Source organism: Bos grunniens, chromosome 17, assembly GCF_055505025.1.
Source record: "Bos grunniens cultivar Pamir isolate PY7600 chromosome 17, Bosgru_T2T1.0, whole genome shotgun sequence".
NCBI classification, from domain to species: Eukaryota; Metazoa; Chordata; class Mammalia; order Artiodactyla; family Bovidae; genus Bos; species Bos grunniens.
The window spans coordinates 52,701,731-52,727,691 of record NC_141181.1 but is presented as its reverse complement, the minus strand read 5'-3'; the positions used below and the strand labels follow the sequence as shown (position 1 = coordinate 52,727,691).

The window sequence follows — 25,961 nt, the reverse complement described above, 5'->3', positions numbered from 1 at the left end:
ATCTAGTCTAAGCTGTGGTTTTTCCAGTAGTTACGTACAGATGTAAGAGCTGGACCATTAGGAAGGCTGAGGGCCAAGAATTGATGGTTTTGAACTGTGGTGTTGGATAAGACAGCAAGGAGATCAAATCAGTCAATCCTAAAGGAAATAAATCCTGAATATTTATTGGAAGGACTGATGATGAAGCTGAAACTCCAGTACTTTGGCCACCTGATACAAAGAGCTGACTCACTGGAAAAGACTTTGATGCAGGGAAAGACTGAGGCAGGAGGAGAAGGGGATGACAGAGGATGAGATGGTTGGAAGGCATCACTGACTCAGTGGACATGAGTCTGAGCAAACTCCAGGAGATAATGAAGGACAGGGAAGCCTGGCGTGCTGCAGTCCATGGGGTCCCAAAGAATCGACACAACTGAGCAACTCAACAACAAAAGCATCAAAGCCTTGCAGAAATGAAATACTGATTAAAACTGTTGATGAAACAGGCAAATAATAATACATTCACTGAATAGTCAACTGTAGGTGTGCTGTTATTTTTCTGTTTTAATTACCACACTAATTCTGGTATGCCAAAGATCTCACCCCCTAAGTTACAACTGTGTGACAAGTGTTAATGGCCCCAACTGGAGCTCCCAATTCGCAATTTTAAAGTCTGAAAAAAACTGCTACGTATACTGCCAACATAATTATTAGTTTTTGTCTTAGGTAAATGATTTCTCTCTAAATAACCTCAGGTCAAACCAAATCCTTTGGGGGCAGTGGAAGGGGGCAAAAATGCATTGCTCTTCATTTGCATGTTACAGGCACATTGGCTCCAGTGCCTAGACTGCTGTTGTTATTAACAACTTTCATTTATGTAAGACACTGACTTCCAGGATGCTCCTCCATCCTCTTATGACTCTGAGAGCTTCCAGACATAACAATATTTTAACTAGTTCCCCTTTACTTTGTGCCTTCTTTGGCACCTTTTCTTTGACCTAATAAGGCCTACTGGTCGCTTCTGTCAGGCTTCTGATTTCCAACAGGAAGTACCTGTGGTCATCTGTGCCCTCCTAAAAAAAACACACACGCACAGACAAGAACCAACTTCCCTAGCCTGCTATCTACTCTTTTCTTTTCATCCTAGAAAACCTAAAACTAGTTTGTTTTTTTTCCCCTTGGTCTTTTCAAACTACTTCTGTCTGCCACTGGACCCCACCCCCACCACCAACAGCAAAATGGAAGCAATAGAAATGACCAGGATGGATTAAGATAGCATGTTAACTACCACAGCAACCACACATTGGTATAAAAGCTCGTTCTCCTCGAATTCTGCAAGTGAGACTGTTAACTGGACCAGAAGATTTCAGCTCCCTCATAATTATTCTCAAGGAGCTTTGTCTTCTTTGCCCTAAAGAAGGATTATTTGCTGTCATCTAGACCCTATCAGTTTTCTTTCTTTTTTTAAAAATAATTTTATTTATTTGTTTTTGGCTGTGCTGGGTCTTTGTTGCTGTGTGGGTTTTCCTCTAGTTATGACAAGCAGGGGCTACTCTCCGGGCTCTAGGCACAAGGGCTTCAGTAGTTGCGGCTCCCGGGCTCTAGAGCACAGGATCAATAGTTGTGTCACAAGGGCTTATGGCTTAGTTGCTCCTCAGCATGTGGGATCTTCCTGGATCAGGGATCATACCTGCTGTCTTCTGCACTGGCAGGTGGGTTCTTTACCACTGAGCCACCAGGGAAGCCACCCTTCAGTTTTCAATCTGTTTAATTTCATTTGTAGAGTATGTTGCAAGGTATGCTGTTATTAATACTAGTATCTAAACTAAGCGGAAAGCTGTTCTTAATATAAGACCATGCTCCTGCGTGCCTACGGTTTTTTTAAATGAGATAATTATTTCCACAGGTGCATGAATGGCTAGGTTAAAGCTATGCATATCTGGGTCAGAAAAAAGGACATCAGCCACAGACTTATTAGGAAATAAGTATACAGGACAAAACGACACTCCTTTACATATACAAAATCTGCTCAACTGTCTCAGTACTTTGCCCATATGAAACAAATGTCCTCATCAATTTTCAGTATTTTTAAGAGGATGGCTCAGATCTTTAAAAATAATTACTGAGGCAAACATGTTTCTCTGAAAAATTTCAAATCGAAATTACGTGCTTTCAAAAGTGTTTTATCATCACAATATATTATGCTTTGGGTAAAACAATATATCCAAATTGGAGAAACACTAACTTTACAGTTAAATTACAAGTTTTACCTGTCAGCAAGAATTTGATTGGTTTTCTTCCAGTCTTCAGCTACAGAAATTTCTTTTTCCTCCAGTTTCTGTTTCAAACTATTTATTTCTGATTCATAGTAAGCTCGAAGGTCTGCTATGTGTCGCGCATGCTTTTCCTTCAGGTTCTGCCTAATCCTGTTGGTGAAAAGAAAAAATATTTAGAAAGCATCTCCTCACTCTCTCAATAGGAAAAAACAAGAACACAATCATTCTCATAATCAAAAATATAGCCTTTTCCCTTTATACACCTATAGAAAATATGAGATTAATCTATAAGTTGACAGCTATTAATAATAAAGCAAAAAAAGATTTTTTAGACAGTCTACCTTATTTTAATTTTTATGTATTACTGAAGTTCAATAAAAACAATTTTCATCATTTAAGCAGACATTAGAGAACATCTATTAACATTACAAGCCATTCCCAGAAGTACATACTTAGACAATACCACAGGATCCTCCAGGGAAGTCAGTGAAATGCATTCTGGGACACCATTGGCTGTACCTGGAAGCTGGGACTGACTGACTGAGACAGGCGGTCCCAGAACAGGGTTTTCTTCATCTACAGTGCTGACTGAGATGTTGTTACTACCAACGGTATATACTGAAGGAAACGTGGAACTGGTCCTACTCTCATTTCGGAATGCCTGATTTTTCCAAGGGTCCACTGGCGAAACTTTTGCATCTGTAGGATATTTTGGGAAACCAGATAACTGAAAAGTGATATGACTTGCTTGTGAAAACAAGTCTATGTCAGAGTGACTAGAGAGACTAGGATCTAGAACAGAGTCCGGTGAAAAGGATATTCTGTCATCAAGAGCATTCAAAAAGCTATGTGGTTGAATCCCTGAAATCTGCTGATTTGGCTTCATGTGTAACGTTGGGTCCAGAGTCAGTACCTAGAAATAAGACAGAGAACAGTAAGCTTTCTCTCTCTCCGCGCAGGTTTGTTTGTTTGTTTAAGTGAGTAGGCTTTAGATCTCCTAGGGAAAAGAAGCTCAAGATGCGAGTTAAAGTCATGAAGCATCTTTTATTTTCACCCAGCAGTGCTGACAACTTTACCTCTGGCGGATGATTTGGGTTGGAAGCAGAAGTGAGATTCCTCTCAGGTAACTGCTTGTTTTCCCTTTGTTTTTTATGATAAATATCCTTCAGTGATGGTGGCTTCATCTCATTACTAGTATTAGACTTAAAGATATGAAACAAAATCATTCAAATATTATCAATGAATCAATGATGAAAAAAGTTTACTTTCCTGATATCAAGATCAGCACCATAAAAAGGTTTTTTGAAAAATTTAAAATAAACCAAGATGCTAGACCATCAGATTTATAATAAGAGTTTGGAAGTCATTCCCCATTACCTGTTACCTATAAATATTAACGGGATAATTTTAACCTAAGATATTTAAAACCCTAAGAACGCTTTCAAAGAATAAAATCCGTGGTAATCTCCTTACTTAAAATAAGAACCAAGTTCTAAATAAAAGACTTCATAATGAGTGAATGAAGCGGGACGAGAAAACTTCCAACCAGATTTATTTCCTGTGACTTGAAGGAACAAGTCAAGAGTGTCAAGAGTGGAGTTGCCTCGCTCTGTAGTTACATTCATGTTTAAGAGCTGGCAGTCTCTGGTGCCTCAGATGGTAAAGAATCTGCCTGCAATATGGGAAACCTGTGTTTGGGGTTGGGAAGATCCCCTGGAGGAGGGCACGGCAACCCACTCCAGGAGTCTTGCCTGGAGAATCTCCATGGACAGAGGAGCCTGGCGGGTTACAGTGCATGAGGTCGCAAAGAGTCAGACACGACTGAGTGACTAAGCACAGCACAGCACAGACAACAAGAAGTGTTAAGAAAGAAGTTACCCAATGAAAATAAGACCTCCTTTAGATTAGTTATAAAAATAAGAAGATACAATCCTAACTTCCACAACTGAAATCAGGGCTTGGCTACACTGGAAGTGTTACAAAGAGGCCTCAGCTCCAAATAGTAACACACCGGGCCTAACTTATCTTAAGACGGGACATACTGTAGGTCATGACAGGGTACCATTTAACTCTGGGCCTCAAATTTAAACTGTGGACATTCTCTCAAATGATATTACAGATTCAGTGAGAGATACACTGAAAGCACTGAAAGAACACAGTCGTCACACAGCTTTAAGCTTTTAAACTGTCCCATTTCCAGATACCACAGAGACTGCCGAGCACCACAAATTAATATTTTTTAATAAACCCTTAACTAGCTTGTGAAAAAGACAATTATACTTTGTGTGTGTGCACTAGAGGCATTAATTTGTTAAATGTAAACTTTTAAAATTAACGATTTCTATAACCCCACTTTGAAATTTTACTTTTATATACCTACAACCCAGAAGCCTTTTCAAGTGTTAAAGCCCACGCTGAGCAGCAGTTCTTCCGCTCTGGCTACAGCCTGAGAAAACTACTCCGGGGGCCTGGGTGAAGAGTTATAACTATTCTATTTAGGGCTCATAGTAATACAAAGTGACTTTTTTCACCTTGGAATGGGTGAAGGGATGGATGGACAGAGAGATGGGTAAATGAATGAATGGATCAAAAACAGCATATTAGAGAAACACTTGGAAAGTAGCCCTATACTGGGGCTTCCCTGGTGGCTCAGTGGTAAAGAATCTGCCTGTTGATGCAGGAGACATGGGTTCGATCCCTGGGTTGGGAAGATCCCCTCGAGAAGGAAAGGGCAACCCACTTCAGTATTCTCACCTGTAAAATCCCATGGACAGGGGAGCCTGGCAGGCTACAGTCCATGGGGTCACAAAGAGTCAGACACGACTGAGCACACACAGCCCTATACAAGGGACTGCTGCTTTTTTCGCCATGCCACAAGGCTTGTTGGATCTTAGTTCCCCAACCAGGAATTGAACCAAGGTCCTCAGGAGTAAGAGCACAGAGTCCCAACCACTGGACCACCAGGGAACTCCCTTTTCACTACCTTTACGATTTCTCTTGTCATATTTTAACATCTCTGAACAGAGAATGCCTCTTATAATTAATAATATCCTACAAATGCCTTTGGTCAAGTAGTAGCTGTGACACAATTGTCACTGGCTGCTCATATGCAAATAAAAAAGCCACCAAAATTGGCCAAACAGGTGTCAGCAGCTTGGAAGAAAATCCTAATGATTTGAACCTGTGCTGGAATCCCTGAGAACCAATATATAAGGGACAGTGAATCAGCTGCTTAAGCAACATTCCCCATCTGAGGGTGAAATACAGGTCAGTCCTACATAACTACTAAGCCAGGTAGAAACTCAGCACCAAGGCTTTTCATTCTCTTTTAAAGAAATGTAAAGTCACCAATGATCTTGGTGGCCCAAGGGAAATGGAGTATGGAAAACACAGAAACCAGCACCGACGTAAGAGAAGAGTGTGAAGAGTTAAGCCCCTGAAGGTAAAGACGTTTCAACCAATTTACTTCACTTATATTTTTCATTAAGTATATATGAGAAATAGATGATAAAAATATATTTAAGTCTATAAAACAAATTCTAAGTGATAAGAAAGCATTGCATCAGTCTAATTGATGCATTTTTTTTTTTTCTTGGTAGAATAGGAAGCAGGAAGGCTTAAAACTGATGGGTACTTAATATTTGAGTCAACAAAACAGAGTGTTCATTTACAGATGTTGCAGATCAAGAAAACACACACAGTGAGCCTATAACTGAAAAGCCCATTGAGTCTCCCAGACCCCTCAATCTCACTTCCCCAGCCCTTCCTTCTGTGTGTTTATCTGTCTCTTTCACTCCTTTCCTGAAGGATAGAGTGCTGGTCTCCACCTTCTCTGGGACTCAGACGTCCACAGATCTGCTGGTCCCATGTTGTCCAGTCCATCTACGCCTGTCATTGTGTTTACAGCTCTCCTGGTTACTTTAATCATAGCTCTCCTTTCCTCCAACCTATTTTCTCATCCCCTGATCTAAGCACAGAAGAGAGAGAGATATATATCGATATACATCGATATACACATACTAGATATTTTTATTTCTTTGCTCTGAAGTCAATAAAATATTTACATTTCTTGCTCAAAGAAAATCAATACAGTAACTTAATTATGACAAAATGGATCAGTGGGAGGTTATAACAGAGTAGAAAACCAAAACCAGGTCTGGAAACGGGAAAAGTTTGTCTGTGTACTTACTACATTGAAAATAGTGGACACAAACCATGTCATTTAATTTCATATGACACTGGGCATTTTTAATTTCATTTTTAAGTAATTTTCCTAAGATCACACGAGCAATGAATGATAGAGACCAAATTCGAAAGCAGGCGGGTATGATTTAAGGCCCATGCCTTTTTTCTGTATATCAGAAATTTAAAAATACAAAATTTATAAATGAAACAGTATACAATTGTGCAACACAAATATACATGTGTGTCATGTGTTATCAAGTTACCTGGCTTGGTGATATATCCGTGGAGGAGGCTGGTGCAAATGTCTTCTCTAAAGTCTCAGGCAAAGAGTGATACATGTCCTTTTCCTCCAGTTTCCAGTAAGTCAGTCCTAATGTGAAAAAATACACAGAATAGATAAAGGTGAGGAAAAAGAATAATAGTGTTTTCTAGAAGAACTTATTTCTACCTAAAGAAAATTAAATATGGGAGGTTTTGGCTACCTGGATACAGAAAATTGAATTTAGAAGGAAAAAAAAAATTCACTTAAATGTCTTGCCATGTAGGAGTCCTAACTTAATAATTAAAATATTTTAAACTGAACTATAAATACTTAAGACTTTTTTTTAATGTGGACCATTTTAAACATCTTTATTGCTTATAATATTGTTTATGTTTTGGTTTTTTGGACCTGAGGCATGTGTGATTAGCTCCCTGACCAGGGATCGAACCTGCACCCCCTGTGTTGGAAGGTGAAGTCTGAACTGCTGGATGGCCAGGGAAGTCCCTAAAATATTTTTTAAAAAGACAACAATTTCTTTATGCAAAGTACAGACTTATACAGGAGCAATGTAAACAACTTAACAATTCAAATGCTTATTGAGCATTTACTATGCTAGCTGCAGGGAGGAGGCAAAAAGACTACAGTGTATATACAGTATGTCAGAAGGTGGCGAGCACTCCGGTAAAATTTAAAAACTGGGCGTAAGGGAGGATGCAGTGTGTGTGGAAGGGAGGACAGGTGTTCTTACCGAATAGGATGGTTGAGGTTGGCCGTGTTAGCCATGTATGAGGAGGTTCCCCCCAAAAGGAGTGAGGAGAACATCCACGTACAGGAAGCAGCTGAACAAAACCCCTAAAACGAGAATTCATCTGATATATTTGAGCAAAAAGCCTCCCTGCTAAATCAGAGAAAAGGGGAGACTAGGAGACACTCAGGTCCAACAGCAGGGCTAGATGTCTGTAGGCCTGTGGGAATAAGGACAAACTCCGGGCTCTTATTCTGCACATAGCAGACCCACCGCAGGGTTTATGCAGAGGAGTCACGTGATCGGATCGGTCCTTACAAAGGATCCCACTGGCTACAGTGTTGAAAACAGATGCAAGGTGCAAGGTGAAAGCAGGGAGGCTGGTCAGGAGGCTCATGGGAGCCCAGAGGGCAGGTGATGAGGCTCTGCGAAGGATGAGAGCAGAGAGGTGGTGACTGTTGCTAGCGTCTGGCAACTTTCACAGGCAAAGCTGATTCATCCTGAATCGGATGTGGGATGGTGGAAAAAGGAGTTAGCGTGTAAAGCCATTAAGACTAAAATACGTTCACCATGGAGAATACAGAATGGCTCACAGGGGAGTTGAATTTCTTAATTCACTTTGGATATCTGAGAAAACTCTGAGATGATTTTTGTAGCCATTTGAAATAACTGTAAAAAAAAAAAAAACCACTTCTATCTTTTCAAAACCTGTAGCACAAATTAAGGCAAGTGAGGAAGTTACAGATGCAGAGACATAAGACAACACACAATACACCTTAGAAACCCCTTTAGTATACAGTACACGATTATCACCCTAGGAGAAATGCACACATTACTATTTTGAAAAAACTCCTTAAAAATGTAAATATTGGGACTTCCCAGGTGGTTCAGTGGTTAGGACTCCATGCTTCCACTGCAGGGGGCACAGGTTCTATCCCTGATTGGGGAACAAAGATCCCTCATGCCAAGGGGTAAGGCCAGAAAACAAAACAAGTATCATACCTGTTCCTGAATCAGACATCCAAGATTTTGGACCCTCATCTGGTTTGTTGAAGTAAAAAGCTCTAGAATGTGTATCAGCAGTGAAATCAGACTACAAATCAAGAAAGAAAGCCATCAGTTGACAGTATAAAATTGCTAGGCACAAACTGCTGACCCAAGGAATATGAGCCAGGTGTCAAACCCAGGCACAGAGAAACTTTCAGAGGTTCACAGAGAAAGTCAGCCTGGCTTTCCCCATGGTTCCAATAACTGCAAAATGATAGAAATTAACAGTGAAGGATTTTCTATTCCTGTGTAATTTACAAACGTTTATTTTGATTCTCTGTGGAGCCGGAAGAAGAAACCGGAAGCAGGTGTTAAAGAGAGTTCAGAATGAAAACGGATTCCTAATTTGCCATCGATTTCCAAAAGAAATTTCAAGTGCCTAGAATTACAGTCATTTAGTACAAAAATTAATGTAAAAGCCGTAATAGTTCATTTTTATCAGTAAGACTGCAATAAATCAACTCTGAAAACTGCACATAAATAACATGAACTCTAAACAGTAGACTATATCTTATATACAAATAATTGGTTACCAGAAAAGGTTAAAAATGCTTACTTATCCTCATTTCTAATTAAAAACTCCAAGTTAAAATTTCCTTACAATATCTCTGGCATTGTCACAAGAAATCTGTGTTTCCAAACAGATATGTGAAAAGATTATTTTCATCGGAATTTTTATCAGTTCCACCTCCAAACTTTCAATTCCTGTTTATAAGTACATGACTCTATTTGCTTAGAAGCACCCGTGGACCCACTGCCAAAGTAAAAGCACGCTAAAGCTGCTGACATTCTCCCTACCAAGACGGGGATCTCCGCTCAGCCTTCTTTTTCTAGCCTCCTCAGATTCCCAGGTGAAGCCAATGGTAAAGAATCCACCTGTCAATGCAGGAGACCTAAGAGACACGGGTTCGATCCCTGAACTGGGAAGATTCCCTGCAGGAGGGCATGGCAACCCACTCCAGTATTCTTGCCTAGAGAATCCCAAGGACAGAGGAGCCTGGTGGGTTACAGTCCATAGGGTCGCAAAGAGTCGGACATGACTGAGAATGCATGCACAGCTTTCTAAGGCACCACTTTTAACCTCTTTTTCATCAAATGTCTCTTCTACAACTCCCATCTGTTTGAATTTCTGTTGCGTATCTGAACTGAACTGACCAGAAAAGACCTGACTGCAGAAGACTAAGTGAAAAATTCCCAGTGAAATATTTTGTTTTGCACCGGTTCTGAGGCACAAATCCTAAAGTGATAAGCCAACGCACACTGCGTTGGCCGGAGGGGTCTTACCTCACATAATCGTCTGCTGCTCTTCCAGCCCATAAGGCATTGGCTGAAGAAAACAGCCCATTTTTAAAGAGAAAGGAACGTATGGTGCAAGGAAAGCCCTTCCCAAGAAACCAGCCTCAGTCTAGCATGGGACCTTCATCAGTAACCGTCTAAAGCACCTGAAAAACCACAGAGAGGCCACAGCTGGGAAAATGATAACAGCCAGTCTGTCCCAAAGGACCAAGAAAACAAAGACTGGCTGGAGCTTTAGAAAATCCCTGCGCTAAACACTATCCAATTTCAAGATGTGCTTCAGAATAGCTAGACCCCCAAATAAACTATATTATATTAGAAGAAAATTGGATCCCAAGAGAATTCTGATCATAAAGATTCCCCGGATTTAGGCTGAAAATGAAAAGAAAAAAAAAATGAGAGACATGAGAAAGGACGAAATAAAGAGGAAAGTTCCAACTTTTGTGAATCCACAGAATTTGAGAATTAGGCAAGTAAAAAGTACGATTCAGGTGTGGTGTCTTTGTTTCACCAACCCCCATTACCTGAAAGCTGTTTAAAACAGACATACTAAAGAAACTTGATTTCCCCTAATGATTTAATATCAAAAATATCGAATTCACCTTTAAAAAAATAGGAAAACAAAACTTGTTTAGGATATGATCAAAGAAAAGGAAAAGTTTAAAGAGCATCATGCCCTCGTCACAGCTTTACCCTCTGCCCTACTGAGATCCCCAGAGGCAGAACAGACTACTAGGAAGAACTAACCCCAAACAGCATCTCTCAGACAGTACCTTCAGCTGATCCTTCTGCTCCTTATCAGATTCTCCACTGAATGGAGGAAGAAAACTTGGCCATATCACTGGTTTCAAGCTTTACAGCCCAGAAGACTCACCGGAGGAGCTTCTAAACCACCTGGTAACAGGTCACAACCACACCAATGAGGGCAGACCATCTGGGGCTGGTGGCCAGGTATAAGTAGATTTTTAAAAATTTTTTTATTTGGCTGCGCCAGATCTTAGTTGCAGCATATGGAACCTAGTTTCCCAATCAGAGATCGAACCCAGGCCCCCTACATTGGGAGTGCAGAGTCTTAGCTACTGGACCACCAAGGGAGTGTCCCAGATGTCTGAAGCTCCTAATGACTCTAACGTGCAGCAAATTCTGGGAACCACAGGGCTACATTGAACAAATACTGATCCACAGTCGCAAAAGACAGTGAATACACTGAGATACACACCACAAATACGTAGTTTATCAGAAGTGAAAAAGTCTCCACTGAGTTTCAGTTAATGTTGAAACAAAAAAAGAAACTAGTATGTATGAAAACATTTTCCTTTTCTGCCAACCTATTCCAATGAAAAAAGCAACTTTCAGTCCAGTCTCCAAATGCTTTTATGCCATTACACCAAACAAGGATATACTGTGCGGGTTCAAAAGAACAGAGCTACCAATACAGCACCAGGCCCAGAGGCTTGATGGTTCATGTAGCTTCTTCACTTTCATTTCCCTCCTCAACACAAATCTGATTAAGTTCAACACCTGATATTAAGAAGCCTAAGTTATCAAGGATTGAAGAAAGAAAATTTACCAAAAGAGAAGTAAATGGTGCCTTATGAAGGCTGAGGGACTGTGTTCTTATGATTTCTATTCTTTAATAGATCTTTTTCAAAGGATGATAGAAAGACTGTTCAGAATAATCAAGACATGACCTGTCTCTAAAGGAATCAAGTTTGTAAAGAGACTTGACTTTGTGATTTCAAGGTATTATATTAAACAATGTTATTCAATGACAATTTAGGCCAAAGGGGCTTTAAAGATATTTAAAACTTACTCAGTATCCGTTAACTCTTTAACAAAAGCAGCTGCTGTATGAGCAAATGGGCCACATAAAATGTAAACATTTAATCTCTTGCAATTTGGATTATAAATTCAAGTTGTCCAAGCTTCAACTGTTTTTATAGAGGCATCTAAAGCATTCACACATATATTACTACTTATTACAACTTAATAGTAATAAAAATTACTTGAGGGTTTTTCAAAAATAGATTACTCTCAGGCTAATTGTAAAGATTTGCAGTACAAAGGGAATTAGGACATTTACAAAATAAATGTTTCATTTTTTTTTTCTAGTACTTTCATTCCTCACTAGCTTTGGTTTCTGGCCTATTAAAGAACCACTACTTGGATTACTGTTTCCCATTCTTAGAGACACCATAAAAGGGAACAAATTAACAATACAAAAGAAAAGGCAAAAAAAATTTACGTTAATGAACAGGTGGTAAACACAATATAATTATCCTGATTATCCGCAGCTAAAGCACACCAGAGTCAAGTGACTTATCACCTACTTTCTCAATTGGTGATTTCTTGGTTTGCTCATCCCCTTGCATAGATTTTGAGTAGCCCTCTTCTTTATGTGCTCTCTTTGGTTGGTTCTGCTTCAGCCTTTGAGCCCATGATGTTATCAATTTACTATTTAAAAAGAAAAAAACAAAATACCTCTCTTTAAATGCTGTCTTCAAATAAAACTAAACACTAATAGAGACTATACTTCGAATTGCCTTTCTAATAGTAGAGAGGGGATAGATTTTTATTGAGTTGCATGAATTTCTTTTCACGATATCTTATTATTAAAGGCAAAATGAATAAAAGGACTGACTAGCAGTGATTAACAGTACGTGCAGTCTGTAGCCATGGGACAGAACAAAAACCACCATAGTGGCACCTACAAGTATATCTCCATAGTGAAAACATACTTATTTAGATGGACTTATGGGTACCCAAGATATGAGTTGCTATAGTTAAATACCTTACATTAGATGACATACTTCAGAGACATAAAACTGAACATAATTTTAAGTGATTATTTGCCTTACAAATTCAGCCAAAGTTTCTTTTACTGAAATGTCCCCTGGATGAATTAAAATGTCATTTTTAACTTACAAAATCTCTTCTAATATATAACAAACATAAAATTGAGCATGCTTGTATATAATATTTGGTTTTAAATTATATGAACGTGTGTGACAAAATTCCAGTTGATTCAGTCCTATACTCTAATTTTCAGCAAGTCAATAGTGACTACAAAATATAAAAGGTATTTTTCTGGCAAGCCTCCCACCCTAAGAGTTTTCGTAGTCTTATTATCAATGGGAAGGCAGTCAGATGTCATTAACATATAGCATGTTTTGTTACTTTCAATTTTCCACAGGCAATAAATAAAAAATTTGATAAAACTGACATGTTGAAACACATCTCATTCCAACTAAAAAGAGCTGTATTTACTAAACATTTTAGCTTATTATAAATGTATTTAACAAGTAAAACTCCCTTCAAGTGATGGAGAAATTCAACTTACTTGTTTGTTTTTCCACTGGATACTTTCGAAATCTTACTTTCACCAAGAAAACTGTGTTCAAATTCCCTGGGAAATATGGGAGTATCTTCCTTTAAAGAAGCACAAAACTCTTCATTTGGATGGATATAAAAACTCTGGGTTCTCACACCATCTCCAAGTGGCTCCGCTGGCAGCACTGGTGCTCCAAATTGTCCTTCAGAAGCCTCTATGTGCTCCATGAAATCCTGAGCGTCCTTAGATTTGTAGGTGTTTAGTTCTGAGACGCAAAAGGTTCCATACCCACTGCTCACTGAGCTACTATCCACATTGCAGTCTGGTTGCGACAAGGATGCTTCTTGCTGCATTTCAGACTCTTCAGACTTAGGATAACTGATAGCATATTCATTTCTCTCACCGTTTTCAGAAAAAAAACCCATTTGACTTTCTGAAGATCTTTGTTTGCTTAAAGAACTTCTATCATAGGAAGCCCAGGAAGCATTATTGGTCTGCAACTTGACTAAATTTTTTATTTCCTCCTGTATACGCTAAAAATAAAAAAGAGATTTGGGGGAAAAAAAAAAAGAGATTTGGCTAAGAATGTATATTAAATATACATTTTCATAAATGTCTTAAATACACTGCATTTAAAAATAAGAGCTACTACTCTAAAGATGACACTTGTGCCTTACATTTAATTTATAAGCAAAACTGATATAAAGAATTAACTCACTGTGGGCCTCTCGTCTTCTGAGATGCCCCACACTCTGACTGTAGAGTGTGTTTCTCCCAGGGCCGCTCTTGCCTTTTGAGACAGACTGTATTCTGTCTGTGGAATGTGTGCCTCTATAGGTAAATCCACTTAACTATTACCTTGGCTTTCACTGAGTTCTGTCTTCAATGAGACATAAAGAACCTGAGCTTCAGTAGGCCCTGACACTAGGAATTAAGCCCCTACCCGGGTGGAGGACGGAACTATGATGCCCACCCTCCTGACTTCAGTCTACTAAAGCATGGACTCTGTAGATCTCTGCCCCAATTCTATGCTGAATTCTCCTCTGCTCAAGCCCCCTCGTGAATATGCATGTGCCCTTAGTTTAAAACTTCCTCAATTTTACAGTTCAGGGAGATACTGCTTTGGGTGTTCTCCTTACTTGCTGCAAGTAATTAATCCTTCCTTCTCAAAAAAAAAAAAAAAAGAATTAACTAATTGGTTCTTCTAAAAATTTTACAATGTAAAACAAGAATCAATATAAAGAACAACTTACTTGAATTTGGTTGTGAAATTGCTCCTGCTGAGCCACTATCTGCTCTTGGCACTGTTTTTCCACCAAATTGAATAGCTGTAACCACCTGGTCTATTAAATTATAAAATATTTTGGTTAAAAATAATTTTTTAACCTAGTATTTCACAGAAATATTCCTCCAAAGGGGAAGGGCCTTTTAAAAATGTATTTTTAATGTAAAAATTTTAAGCTAAATTAGCTATGAAACTATAAAATTAGTTATAAAAATGCAAAAATACAAGGACATAGGCTTGGGCACCCCTTTATGTTACCTGTGGTCTGGGTAAACTTGAAGGTCTCAATAAATCTGATTAACTTGATGTCATCTGCTACCTTTCTAATTAATCAACAACTGCCGGTAGATGCACTTCAAATTTGTCTTAAGCCCCTCTTCCTTTCCTCATAACAGCCAATAGTATTCTTAAACTTTAACTTGGACCCCCCCCCACATCTTAAAACAAAAAACAGTTTGGTTTATGAGAATTTGACCCCAAATTAATTTTTCAAGTTAAAAAAAAACATTTGAGAGTAAGATATTAAAGTGTTTTAAACACTGCAGCAGCTAAAAAAAAAAAAAAAAAAAAGAATCTGAAAACCTATGGAAGTGACCTAAGATTTCCTTCTGAGCCCCTTTTAGGTCCTGAACCATCCTGACCAACCAACAGTAGTTAGTAACTAGATGAGGCCAAAACACAAGAGGGGAGTATGAATTCTCCAGAGGCTGCATTCAAACTAAAGGCTGGTCTACTTTCAGTAACAGTTCAGTTCAGTTTGCTCAGTCGTGTCCGACTCTTTGTGACCCCCATGGACTGAGCCAGGCCTCCCTGTCCATCACCAACTCCCAGAGCCTATTCAAAGTCATGTCCATTGTGTCGGTGATGCCATCCAACCATCTCATCCTCTGTTGCTCCCTTCTCCTCCTGCCTTCAAACTTTCCCAGGATCAGAGTCTTTTCAAATGAGTTGGTTCTTCACATCAGGTGGCCCAAAGTATTGGAGTCTCAGCTTCAACATCAGTCCTTCCAATGAATATTCAGGACTGATTTCCTTTAGAATGGACTGGTTGGATCTCCTTGCAATCCAAGGGACTCTCAAGAGTCTTCTCCAACACCACAGTTCAAAAGCATCAATTCTTTGGCGCTCAGCTTTCTTTATAGTCCAACTCTCACATCCATACATGACTACTGGAAAAACCATAGCTTTAACTAGGCGGACCTTTGTTGGTAAAGCAATGTTTCTGCTTGTTAATATGCTGTTTAGGTTGGTCATAGCTTTTCTTCCAAGGAGCGAGCGTCTTTTTATTTCATGGCTGTGGTCACCATCTGCAGTGATTTCGGAGCCCAAAATATAAAATAAACAAACAGTATGCAACAATATATAATGTCAAAAAGTAGCTACTGCGACAACTGGCTTTCTTGTTTAAAACCGTCCAGTGTCTTTCCATTCCATTTCCATTCCATTCTATTCCCTACAGGGCCCTGTGTGATCTGGGTTGCACACACCTCCCAGCTTCCTCTCAAATCTCTTTGTCCCTTTCATGACACACACTGGCCTCGCTGGCCTCCCTCTGTTCCCTGGACATGCCCAAACTGTCTTTCGCCTCAAAAGTCTTATACTGACACTTATACTGACACACCCTCTACCGGGAAAGCTTTCTCCCCAGCTCTCAACATGGCTGGCTTCTTCCCATCCCGCAATTTCAGCTTAATTATCCTCATCTCTCTAAGAGTTTTCCAAACCATCCTTACAGGCACTCTCTTTCTTGGCATCCTGTTTAGTTCCTTCAGAGCATTTAGCACCATCAGCAAATACCTCATTTGTTCACTTGGGTTTACCAGTCTCCCTCCCATCCCTGCCTGCACTCCAGCACCTAGGATACAAGACCAAGTTAAGAATGGGCACTCAGATATATAGTCTAAACAAACATAACAATGGATATTGAAAGCTGAAGGAAATAAGCCCTGAATATCTGGAAGGACTGAGGCTGAAACTGAAGCTCCAATACTCTGGCCACCTGATGTGAAGAGCCGACTCAATGGAAAAGACTGAGGCTGGGAAAGACTGGGAGCAAAAGGAGAAGGAGGCGACAGAGGATGAAATGGTTGGATGGCATCACTGACTCAATGGACACGAGTCTGAACAAACTCAGGGAGATAGTGAACAACAGGGAAGCCTGGCATGCTTCTGTTCATGGAGTCACAAAGAGTTGAACATGACTCAGCGGTGGAACAACAACTGCAAGCTGAACTTTTCCTGGTATTATAGATCACACAATCCAGTGATCCTCCCCATTCATGGTGAAAGCCATTTACACAACATAACAGAATTAAGTTGAAATCTGTATAACAGTATTAAGGTAAAGGGGAGAAAACCTCAAGATTGGAAAAGAAAGCCTTAAATGAAATATGAGGGCACTGACAGGAAGTGAGAATTCTAAATCAACTGACTTCAGGACAAAGCGGACTAGATCAAATCAAGTCCCGTACTCTCTCAGCTTACAAAGTACCTTATATTAATGAAAACAGAAAAGAAACAATCTAGCAACAGTTTTCTCAAGTTATACCCCTGTACCTTTAGGTGTTATTTTTAATCTGATACAGTTATTATTCACATAAAGCTTAACTATAATAATGATAGAATGACAATTTAATAAAAATAATGGCTTCTTAGTATGTGAGACAAGATATTAATCACATCCTTATCATCATTTTCTTATTTAGGATACAAATGAAGAGAGTTCATTCAGGCTATAAATTAGTGAAGACTTTTGTTTTTCTGAGACAGATTTTATTGTTTACCCTTTAATTTTAAATAAAGTAACTTAAAGAATATTAATACAGTGATAACATTATATGCTTAATTGTTAAGAAGGGCTATTATACATTTCAAACTAAAGTGATTTGTACTACCTGCACTTTATATATTGCTGGAGGATATGGGCACCTGACTGAAGTTTTTCTGTGAAGGCAGTTTTCTGCTGCTATCAGCCTGCATGGGATTGCTATAGTCTGGTTCCCTAGTCTGACCTGGTAAATACCCTGTGGGCTTTCCCATAGTTCTGACTCCCACCTCTTCCACCAACTTGTGTGATTCTGAACAAGTAAATTTAATTTCTTTATACTTCAGTTTCCTAGTTTAAAAAAAAATTACTAAGGAGATATACATTCCTTTATTGTCTTTAAAATCCAGTGTGTATTTTTTTGGCGTGGGGGTGGGGGCTGTGCTGGGTCCTTGCTGCTGTGCAGGGGCTTTTCTCTAGTTGCAGCGAGCAGGAGCTGCTCTTTAGTTGAGGTCCATAGGCTTCTTATTGCAATGGCTTCTCGTTGCAGAGCACAGGCTTAGTTGGCACACAGGCTTAGGTGCTCTGCGGCATGTGGAATCTTCCCAGATTAGGGATCAAACCTGGGTCTCCTGCATTGGCAGGCAGATTCTTTACCACTGAGCCACCAGCGAAGCCCTCAGTTTCCTAATTTATAAAATGGCAATAACAACACGTTATTTGTGGCTGTGAGGATTAAATTTTAAATATGATGCCTGCAAGGCAAGGATCTCAATGGGGGAACTATATGTTGAAATCTATGAGGTCATGGTTGTCACAAAGATAGTGGGAGCACCACTAGCATTTAGGGGGCATGGTCCAGGGATACAAAACACAGGACAGTCTCCACAATAAGGAACTGTCCCGTGTCCATTTTATGTTGTATTCTGTACAGTTTTCAAGCCACCAAATTGTCCAGGAATGCAACTACCAAGATGGTTCAGAACTTGCTCAGGAATTACACGCCATTTCAGAAAATCATGTCACCAGCTACAGTGCTGGTGCATCAGTGCAATGCAGCTGTACCGTTCTGTGCTGATAGCTGCTGTGCTCATGGAGATCTACACAGAGGTAAATGCTGGACTGCTTCATTATGTTCTCTAATGTAGATACATCTGAGCATTTATATATTTACATATTATCTTATTATAAATAAGTATTATTACTCCTTTATATCACAGGACATTACACTGACTTTTTTTAAAAGCAGATACAAGCAGGTTATATTATCTGTGAATTTCATTTCAGGACAATATAAGTTGATGTTATTTTAAAAGCTGTTATAAAAAGGGAGCTTCAGGTCTAATAAGGTTGAGGGCCACTGACAGAAAGTATCTCGTATACCGCCTGGCAAATAGGTAAGCAATAATCATCAGATAATTATTATTATTATAATCAGTAGTGCTAAATAATTAAAATGCTATAGATAATGATATGCTTTACAATTTTCTTATAATCATAGAAATATTAGCAAGTACTTTAAAATGCATTAGAGAAGTTGCCTGGGGGTCCAGTGATTAGGACTCGGTGCATTCACTGCAGTGGACTCAGTTTCAATCCCTGGTCGGGGAACTAAGATTCCACAAGCCACACAGCACAGCCAAAACCAAACAAAAAGAGTATCTTAAAGTATTTCTACAGAAATGTGTTAATAGATTCTTTCCTGATAGAATAAAAATATATAACCTTCCTGAGTTTAAGCAGTGATAAACTTTGAGAATTCCAGAAGAGAAGTTTTAATAAAAGAATTCTAAAGAATCAGGTCATCACCAGATCTCTTCCAGAGCTCTGTAGAAGGTTTAGTTCTTTAATAATGTACATTAGCTTCTTACAACTGGTAGAAATCAGACAAATGTTACTATTCCAAAAGAAAGGTATAAACATGAAATTCAGGGAAGAGTCAGGAATAAGACTTACACGATATTTACCCTCCCATTCTTTCTAAAGCACTATCCTAAAGCATCAGAGGCCTTTATTTTCATATGTTACAAAAACACACAAAACAAATTCAAGAAGTTTTACTGAAATGGCCAAAATAGCATTTCACTTTCCGTCAAAGTATGAAATAGCTTACAAAGCTCTTCAGTGAATAATCAATTATATGCCTACATTATGAAAATTAAAGTCAGTTAATACGAAACATAATTTTAAAAACCTGTTAGATCACAGAAGAAAGGGCAGAAAGAAACCAGTTCAAATGTTAGGAGGTTTAAGCAGCTAGCTGGTATCCTGGCATGTAATAATCTATGTCTTAAATTCACAAATATAATCTGATTCTGATTGAAGATGTTGATTTCAAAGATTTCACATAAAACTTTCTAGTTAAAAATGAATTTACCAGACGTCAAGCCACATTCAGGCAATTTGCCTCATTTTTTTTTAAAGCACTAGGGGACACATTTCATAAAACATTCCATTATTATTTACATCATTTTACAAGGACATTTTATAGGTCTTTTGCATTAGCACATACTGATCATTATGTGGAAAAAAAAGTATAAAAAATTAAACAGTTTTCTTTTAAGTTTGCCATAACAGTCATTTTTATAACTCTAACGATTATGGATAATGAATATAAGTAGCTATTACTGATTTCTTAAACCAGATAATCTTTCATTCTATTTATTCCACATTCTGAAAATTAACACAGATTATAGTCTTAGAACTATAATTAACATTTAAAACAAAATTTACTGCTCTCTAAATAAAGAATTTAATAATAACGTTTTATACATTTCTACAAAGCATTACCAACCTAGCCTTGGAAAAGTGTATCGTGGGCATTACTGCATGACACAAAATTTACATATAAATATTCTTTTAACTATTAAATTTTTATATCGCAATTTAACCTATGGACAAAAGAGCGAGCCACTTGACCTGAATAATCAATGTAAGTCAATAAAGCACAGCTAAACGCAATAAGGTATGAAACAGAAGCCTTATTTATAAACAGAGCATTCAAAATATTTCAAAGTGAATTTATGTTTTACAAAATCATGACAATTCTGTTTAAGTTACTTAAAAGATTAGGATTAGTAACAAACATCAATAACTTGGTTGACGATTCTCATTTTTCTGAAAAAAGACATTTTAGTTTATAAAAACTAACAAAAAAACCTAACAAAGTATAACAAAGTATTTTAGTTCACATTCACAATATATAAATTAGAATGTCTAATTTATGTATTAGTGACTATATTGTTAAAATGTACTTTTGATCATCTTGTTCACATTTGTTCTATATTGTTCCTTAATTAATATACTTGACTGCTTTATTCTAGCAATAACTTAAGTATCATGCTCTTTAGAATATAAATTGCTAGTAATTTAGAGTTTAGTAGAGGCATATTCATAAACAGAAATTGTTTAATTCCAAAAATAAAACAAAACTAGATACCTCACAGTTTTTCCAAAGTTCCGAATCAGTCTTTCCACTGTTTTGTAGCTCTTGCATTAAAGAGGTGAGGACTTCAACTGTACCTTGAATTACAGATGGTCTGGTCTTCCCTGAGAAAGAGGATACCCCATTTGTACTAAGGTGGGGACTACTTCTGTTGAAACATAAATAATTCACATGGTTTTCTTCATTCTACCAAAGTGTTGAATAATTCAGCAGTTCAAGATTTAGCAGAGCAGTACAAAACTACTGATACTTAATCCTACTTAAGAGCACCTCATTTGCTGAAAATCTGATCACAAGTTTGTCCGTGAAAGGAAAACAGCAGTGAAAAGACAGATAGCACTTAATTATATTTTTAAGAACAAAACAGAAAGACCTTCAGAAGGGAGAGAATACTCCAAAGTAGAGCAGAAGATAAAAGTGTATGCTAAACAATAAGGAAAATTCTCAGTGACTCTGATCTAAATTACTCCAGAGGAGTATTTCACTCCACTTTAAGAGTAGTCCTTTATTGTAATAGAGATCCTTTCTCCACTGCCCAGAATTACAGTCACGTCTTGTTAACTGGATCCCCCTAATTTGGCATGATAAGCTCATGCTTATCTTTGCACTGTCTTTGAATAAAAGTAGTGCCAAGCAAATTAGTAGCAGATATTCAGGACTTATTTAGCCTATTCAATGTATAAAATAGCACTAATTTTTCCCAGGAGGACTGCTTTTCCAAATCTGAGAGGAGTTTATTTCAGATTTGCTTTATAAAAACACAAGGCATAATTAGGGACATTAAAATTTATTTAAATTCCAACCACTGAAAGGTCATTTTTCTTTTATTTATTGATACTCTGCTTTGTTTTACAAACAATTTGTGAAAAAGAGGACACTAATGAAAATAACAGTAATATAATAAAGAGTTAGGATCAGAAAAATACTAATAAAAATTCAAGGGAAAGAACATAATATGGTATTCATTAAGGGTTTAATACACAATTACAGTTGTATAATAATCAAGTTTAAATTTGGCCAATTTAACTGCCAGTCACAATAAAAGGGAGACAGTTCAGTGACATAATTTTCATTAGAAAGGCACATTTAAGTTCCTCCAGGCAAATCAAACACTATGTTCTAAAAAGGATTTCTTCTAGAAGTAATTTCAAAAGGGCTGCCAAATGATGACACAGGAAACAAAAAGCGTGGCCAACATTCAGGAAGTAGGTACAGATTACGATGGCAAGTGTTTCTGGACCATGTCCCGTGCTTTTTTTTTTCTTCTCCCTTTTTACCCTACTTTATGCTTTCTCATTTTATATATTCTTGTAAGCTGCCTTAAATTTCTCCAGAGGAGGGCAAAGAATAAACAAATCTTTTAAGGAATTTATTTAAAATACACAATTTCTTCAAGATCTATTACTGTGTGCAAGTTTGCTCCTTTACCAGTAAGCGCCAGACTGCTGTGTTTCTGCTTTACTGTACTTGCTTTTTATAGGTGATAAATGGTCTCTGCCTCTTTGCTGTTTGTAAGCTAATGCAAATTCTGAAGCTGGGGTGCTTTAGTTCATGGGGTCTCAAAGAACTGGACATGACTTAATGACTGAATAACAACAAAAAGTTTAGAAACCAAATAATCAACTTGTCTGACCATGTAAAAAAATGAGAGTAAACAGGCCCTGATTCAAACAAACCAAACATGGGATAATTTAAAAAGAAATGCATAAAATGCATTGTTTGGTAGCATCTGTTTTGTCAACTCCGCCTGCTTTTTTGCTAACTTCCTAGTATTCAATTTTTTTTCAATCTTGAAATTGCTACTTTCAAGACTGGTGAGGTATTCCTGCAACATGAAACATTATTTTTCCTCTTAATTTCAAAATGGAGAAACAATATTTAGGCAATTAAATTTTAAAGATATGCTTGTAATTTACCAAAAAAAAAAAAAAATGTAAAGAGAACTGCATCTAGCAAAACAAGTTCTTTTTCACAACGTTCCCCATACGAAAGCGTATCTCTGAGAGAAATGAAGAACATGGAAGTACTGAAATTATTCTTAAACAACTGTCCTTGAACGGTTCCTGATCTCAGTTTTCGGGTTTTAAAAATGCAAACAGTAAGTATGACACTATTTGTATAAACTGGCAAATTATGCAAATGAAGTTATTTTGATTTGTCATTACATTAAAAAATCTATTCCCATTCTTACCTATTAGTATTTAAGTTCAGTCCAAGAGAATGAGGAGAATTTTTTATATCAGATTCTATAGAAGATGAAGCTTTCTGTGAGGGCTTCCCCAAGTCAAAATCTTCCATAGTGTACAGAAATTGTTACACGCTCTCATTTGAAAATTCAGGTTCTTGCACTGTTTGAAGAAACTGAATCTGAGTCATCTTCAGATGCTTCATCGTCTACAGGCATTTTCAGTTGCTGACATTCAGAAGTGAAATATCTGAAGGTCCCAGGAGAGTCTGAAAATGAATGGGGAACAAAATACTATTACAAAAAACTTTGTCAAACCTTTAGAAACCTTGATCCTTTTATACAAATCTACATTAAGGATAGCAACACTTTTCGTAATAGCCAAAATTCAGAAACAACTCCAATGTCCATCAACTGTTGGATAAATAAATGTGGTGTATCCATATGACGTGAAGAGCGGATTCACTGGAAAAGACCCTGATGCTGGGAAAGACTGAAAGCAAAAGGAGAAGTGGGCCGCAGAGGATGAAACGGGTAGACAGCATCACTGACTCAATGGACACGAATCTGAACAAACTCCAAGAGATAAGGGAGGACAGAAAAGCCTGGCATGCCACAGTCCACTGGGTCACAAACAGTCAGACAAGGCTTAGTGACTGAACAACAACAATCCATATAATATTTCTCAGTCATAGAAAGTAATAAAGTGCGGAATTATGCTACACTGTGGATAAACATTTAAAACATTATGCTAAAGGGAATTCTCCGGCGGTCCAGGGGTTAGGGCTCAGGCCTGTTACAGCTGTGGGCCCAGGTTCAATCCCTGGCGGAGGAACTAAGACCCTGCAAGCAGCACAAGGTGTAGCCAAAAAAAAATACACACACACACACACACACACACAAAATAAAAGAAGCCCAACAAAAGACCATATTATATGATTCCATTTATACAAAGGATCTAGAGTAGGCAAATCTATAGAGAAAGAAAGGAGACAAATGGTTGCCAGGAGCTGGGAGGAGAGAATGAGACTGACCAAAATGGGCATAGGGTGTCTTTCTGGGGAGATGAAAAGTTCTAGAATTAGACAGTGGTGATGAATAGCACAACCCTGTGACTATACTAAAAAAATCACTGAATTGTACACTTTAAAAGAATAAATTTTATGGTAACTTGTATCTCAATAAAAAATCTACAATAACAGTGATTTACAGAAGTAGCAGTAGGAGTTGAAGGCAGGAGAAGGGGTCAACAGAGGATGAGATGGTTGGATGGCATCACTGACTCGACGGACATGAGTTTGAGTAAGCTCCAGGAGTTGGTGATGGACAGGGAAGCCTGGTGTGCTGCAGTCCATGGGGTCGAAAAGAGTCGTACATGACTGAGCGACTGAACTGAACTAGTATTTTTTCAGGTAACGTTTCAAAACTTTAGATGCTTAATGAGCAAGGTTCCAGACACAATTCTGTGTAATAATTGGAAAACTTACATGCCTTGTTCATTCCTTTTTTTTTTTTGGTTGTTCATTCCTTTAATACATTTTATCAAGCATGCTTGTTGATTTATACCATGAACAGATGAATGGGAACTACTTACTATTTAATTTGGTATTGAAAACAGCCAGTTAAACTGTTAACAATGCTTGTTTCCCCACTGAAGGTGGGGGTGGAAAGAATGCATTTTGCACTGTATACTATATACACAGAGTACTTTAAATTACTTCTGAAAAAATAAACTATTTGCCAGGTCCACTAAAATTTAACTGAAGCTAGATGTACAGAGGTAAACTGGCTATAACAAGTCAATTGCCTCCTTTTTAAGGAATTCATGTACTTAAAAAAAAAAACAAAAAACAAGCCAAGGAATAACAGGGGGAAAAAAGAATAAAAGAAAACCTATGCTGCTGACAAGATGGAAGCTTTAGGGGACGCAATGGAGGAAAATAATTCTGGTTCCTCTACGTTCCCACTTTCTACGGCCTGGTTTTACAAAGGACAACGTTGAAAGAAAGCATCAGCTCACAAAGGAACCGTTTCCTTCAGGGACAGGTGTGAAGGCCAAGGGTAACCCGATCTAGCTAAATGGATTTCTCCCCAGTGACTCAGCCCATCACCAACGACAAAGGATACTGACAAACTCAGGGGCCGCACCTTCCATCTGGCAATGAAAATACCTGAATTCAAATCACCTTGGTCTTCCACCAGGAAAACGCAAGCTCTCTGGGGACATGGATCTGCATGCAACCCCATCTATTATTTCCCCCGTTGAGTTAATCCGGACGCAGTAGACCCAGATGCATCTTGAAATGTGATGATGCCTCCCTAGCACAGCGTGAAGGTGGGGAGAGGGATGCGGGGGGATGAGTTTTTTAAAAAAGATACACAATGCAGAATTTTAAGAACCTGATGGAGAATGGATATAAGAACGGAGACGTTTTTGTATCTCCCACAAACAAAATATGACGCTTTGGATGCCCCCAGTTCCAAAAGGGTAAAAGGGAGTTAGGAGGAAAGGGAACGACTGATACGGGGTCTGCTGAGAATATTAAAGTTAACCAGGCGTTCTGCTTTGTTGGGAACCCGAGAAGGGGAAAGAAGGGATGATTTCAGGTTTTGAGGCCAGATTCTGACATTTTCGCGCTGACAGCCAGACCGCCGCTGCTGGTTCTCGCCTAAATCGTAGTCAGCAGGGAGGCCGGAGTTAAAACTGTCGGTGCAACAACTACAGTACTGATTCTCAAAGGAAGCCCAGGAACCTGGTCAAAAAAAAAAAAAAAGAAGAAGAAGAAAAGCGAAATCCCTCAAGCCCCCCGCCCCTGGGGAAGAGGCGCTCAGCGATTGGGCCGCGCGGGTGTCACTCAAGGGCACAGAGTCTAGAAAAGGCGTACGGACCGGGAGAAAGCCCCCACACGCCCGCGGGCTCCGGTGGGGTGGTTGTCACCTGACTGTTGTCTTCCCCCGCCCTAACCCATCAGCACACTCAGGGGTCCGTTGGCTCGGTGTCCTCGACGTCGCGTCCCCTGTCCCCTGCGACTGGCAGCTCCCAGCAGGCCGGCGGCCACTTACCTGGCCGCCGCTCCCACTGCCGATGTCAGGGTCGGGCGCTCTGCCTCTCGCGACCGTTAAACTCGAGGGAGCGTGCGCGCGCCCGGCGTCTTGGTCGC

The 25,961-nt window shown here is 38.7% G+C and overlaps 1 protein-coding gene across 40 annotated transcripts in view; it reads right to left on the bottom strand.

Annotated features, from left to right (window-relative positions):
- The window catches only part of MPHOSPH9 (M-phase phosphoprotein 9), a 55,572-nt gene extending 29,645 nt beyond the window's left edge, over positions 1–25,927 (bottom strand). For 5 of the 40 annotated variants that reach the window (XM_086347391.1, XM_086347404.1, XM_086347398.1 and 2 more), the window contains exons 1-11: positions 25,864–25,927; positions 22,807–23,069; positions 20,610–20,763; positions 14,375–14,464; positions 13,131–13,654; positions 12,121–12,244; positions 8,450–8,540; positions 6,704–6,810; positions 3,332–3,457; positions 2,708–3,168; positions 2,250–2,405 (exon numbers count right to left, since the gene is read on the bottom strand). In XM_086347391.1, coding sequence (XP_086203517.1) covers positions 2,250–2,405; positions 2,708–3,168; positions 3,332–3,457; positions 6,704–6,810; positions 8,450–8,540; positions 12,121–12,244; positions 13,131–13,654; positions 14,375–14,464; positions 20,610–20,763; positions 22,807–22,913 — 1,940 coding nt within the window. In that variant the 5' untranslated portion in view covers positions 22,914–23,069; positions 25,864–25,927. Of the gene's footprint in view, positions 1–2,249; positions 2,406–2,707; positions 3,169–3,331; positions 3,458–6,703; positions 6,811–7,450; positions 7,884–8,449; positions 8,541–9,050; positions 9,371–9,778; positions 9,937–10,537; positions 10,690–12,120; positions 12,245–13,130; positions 13,655–14,374; positions 14,465–20,609; positions 20,764–22,806; positions 23,070–24,971; positions 25,554–25,689 lie in introns of those variants that run through there. The other 35 variants (XM_086347399.1, XM_086347410.1, XM_086347405.1 and 32 more) reach the window with 31 other exon arrangements.
- Between the last annotated feature and the right edge of the window lie 34 nt (positions 25,928–25,961).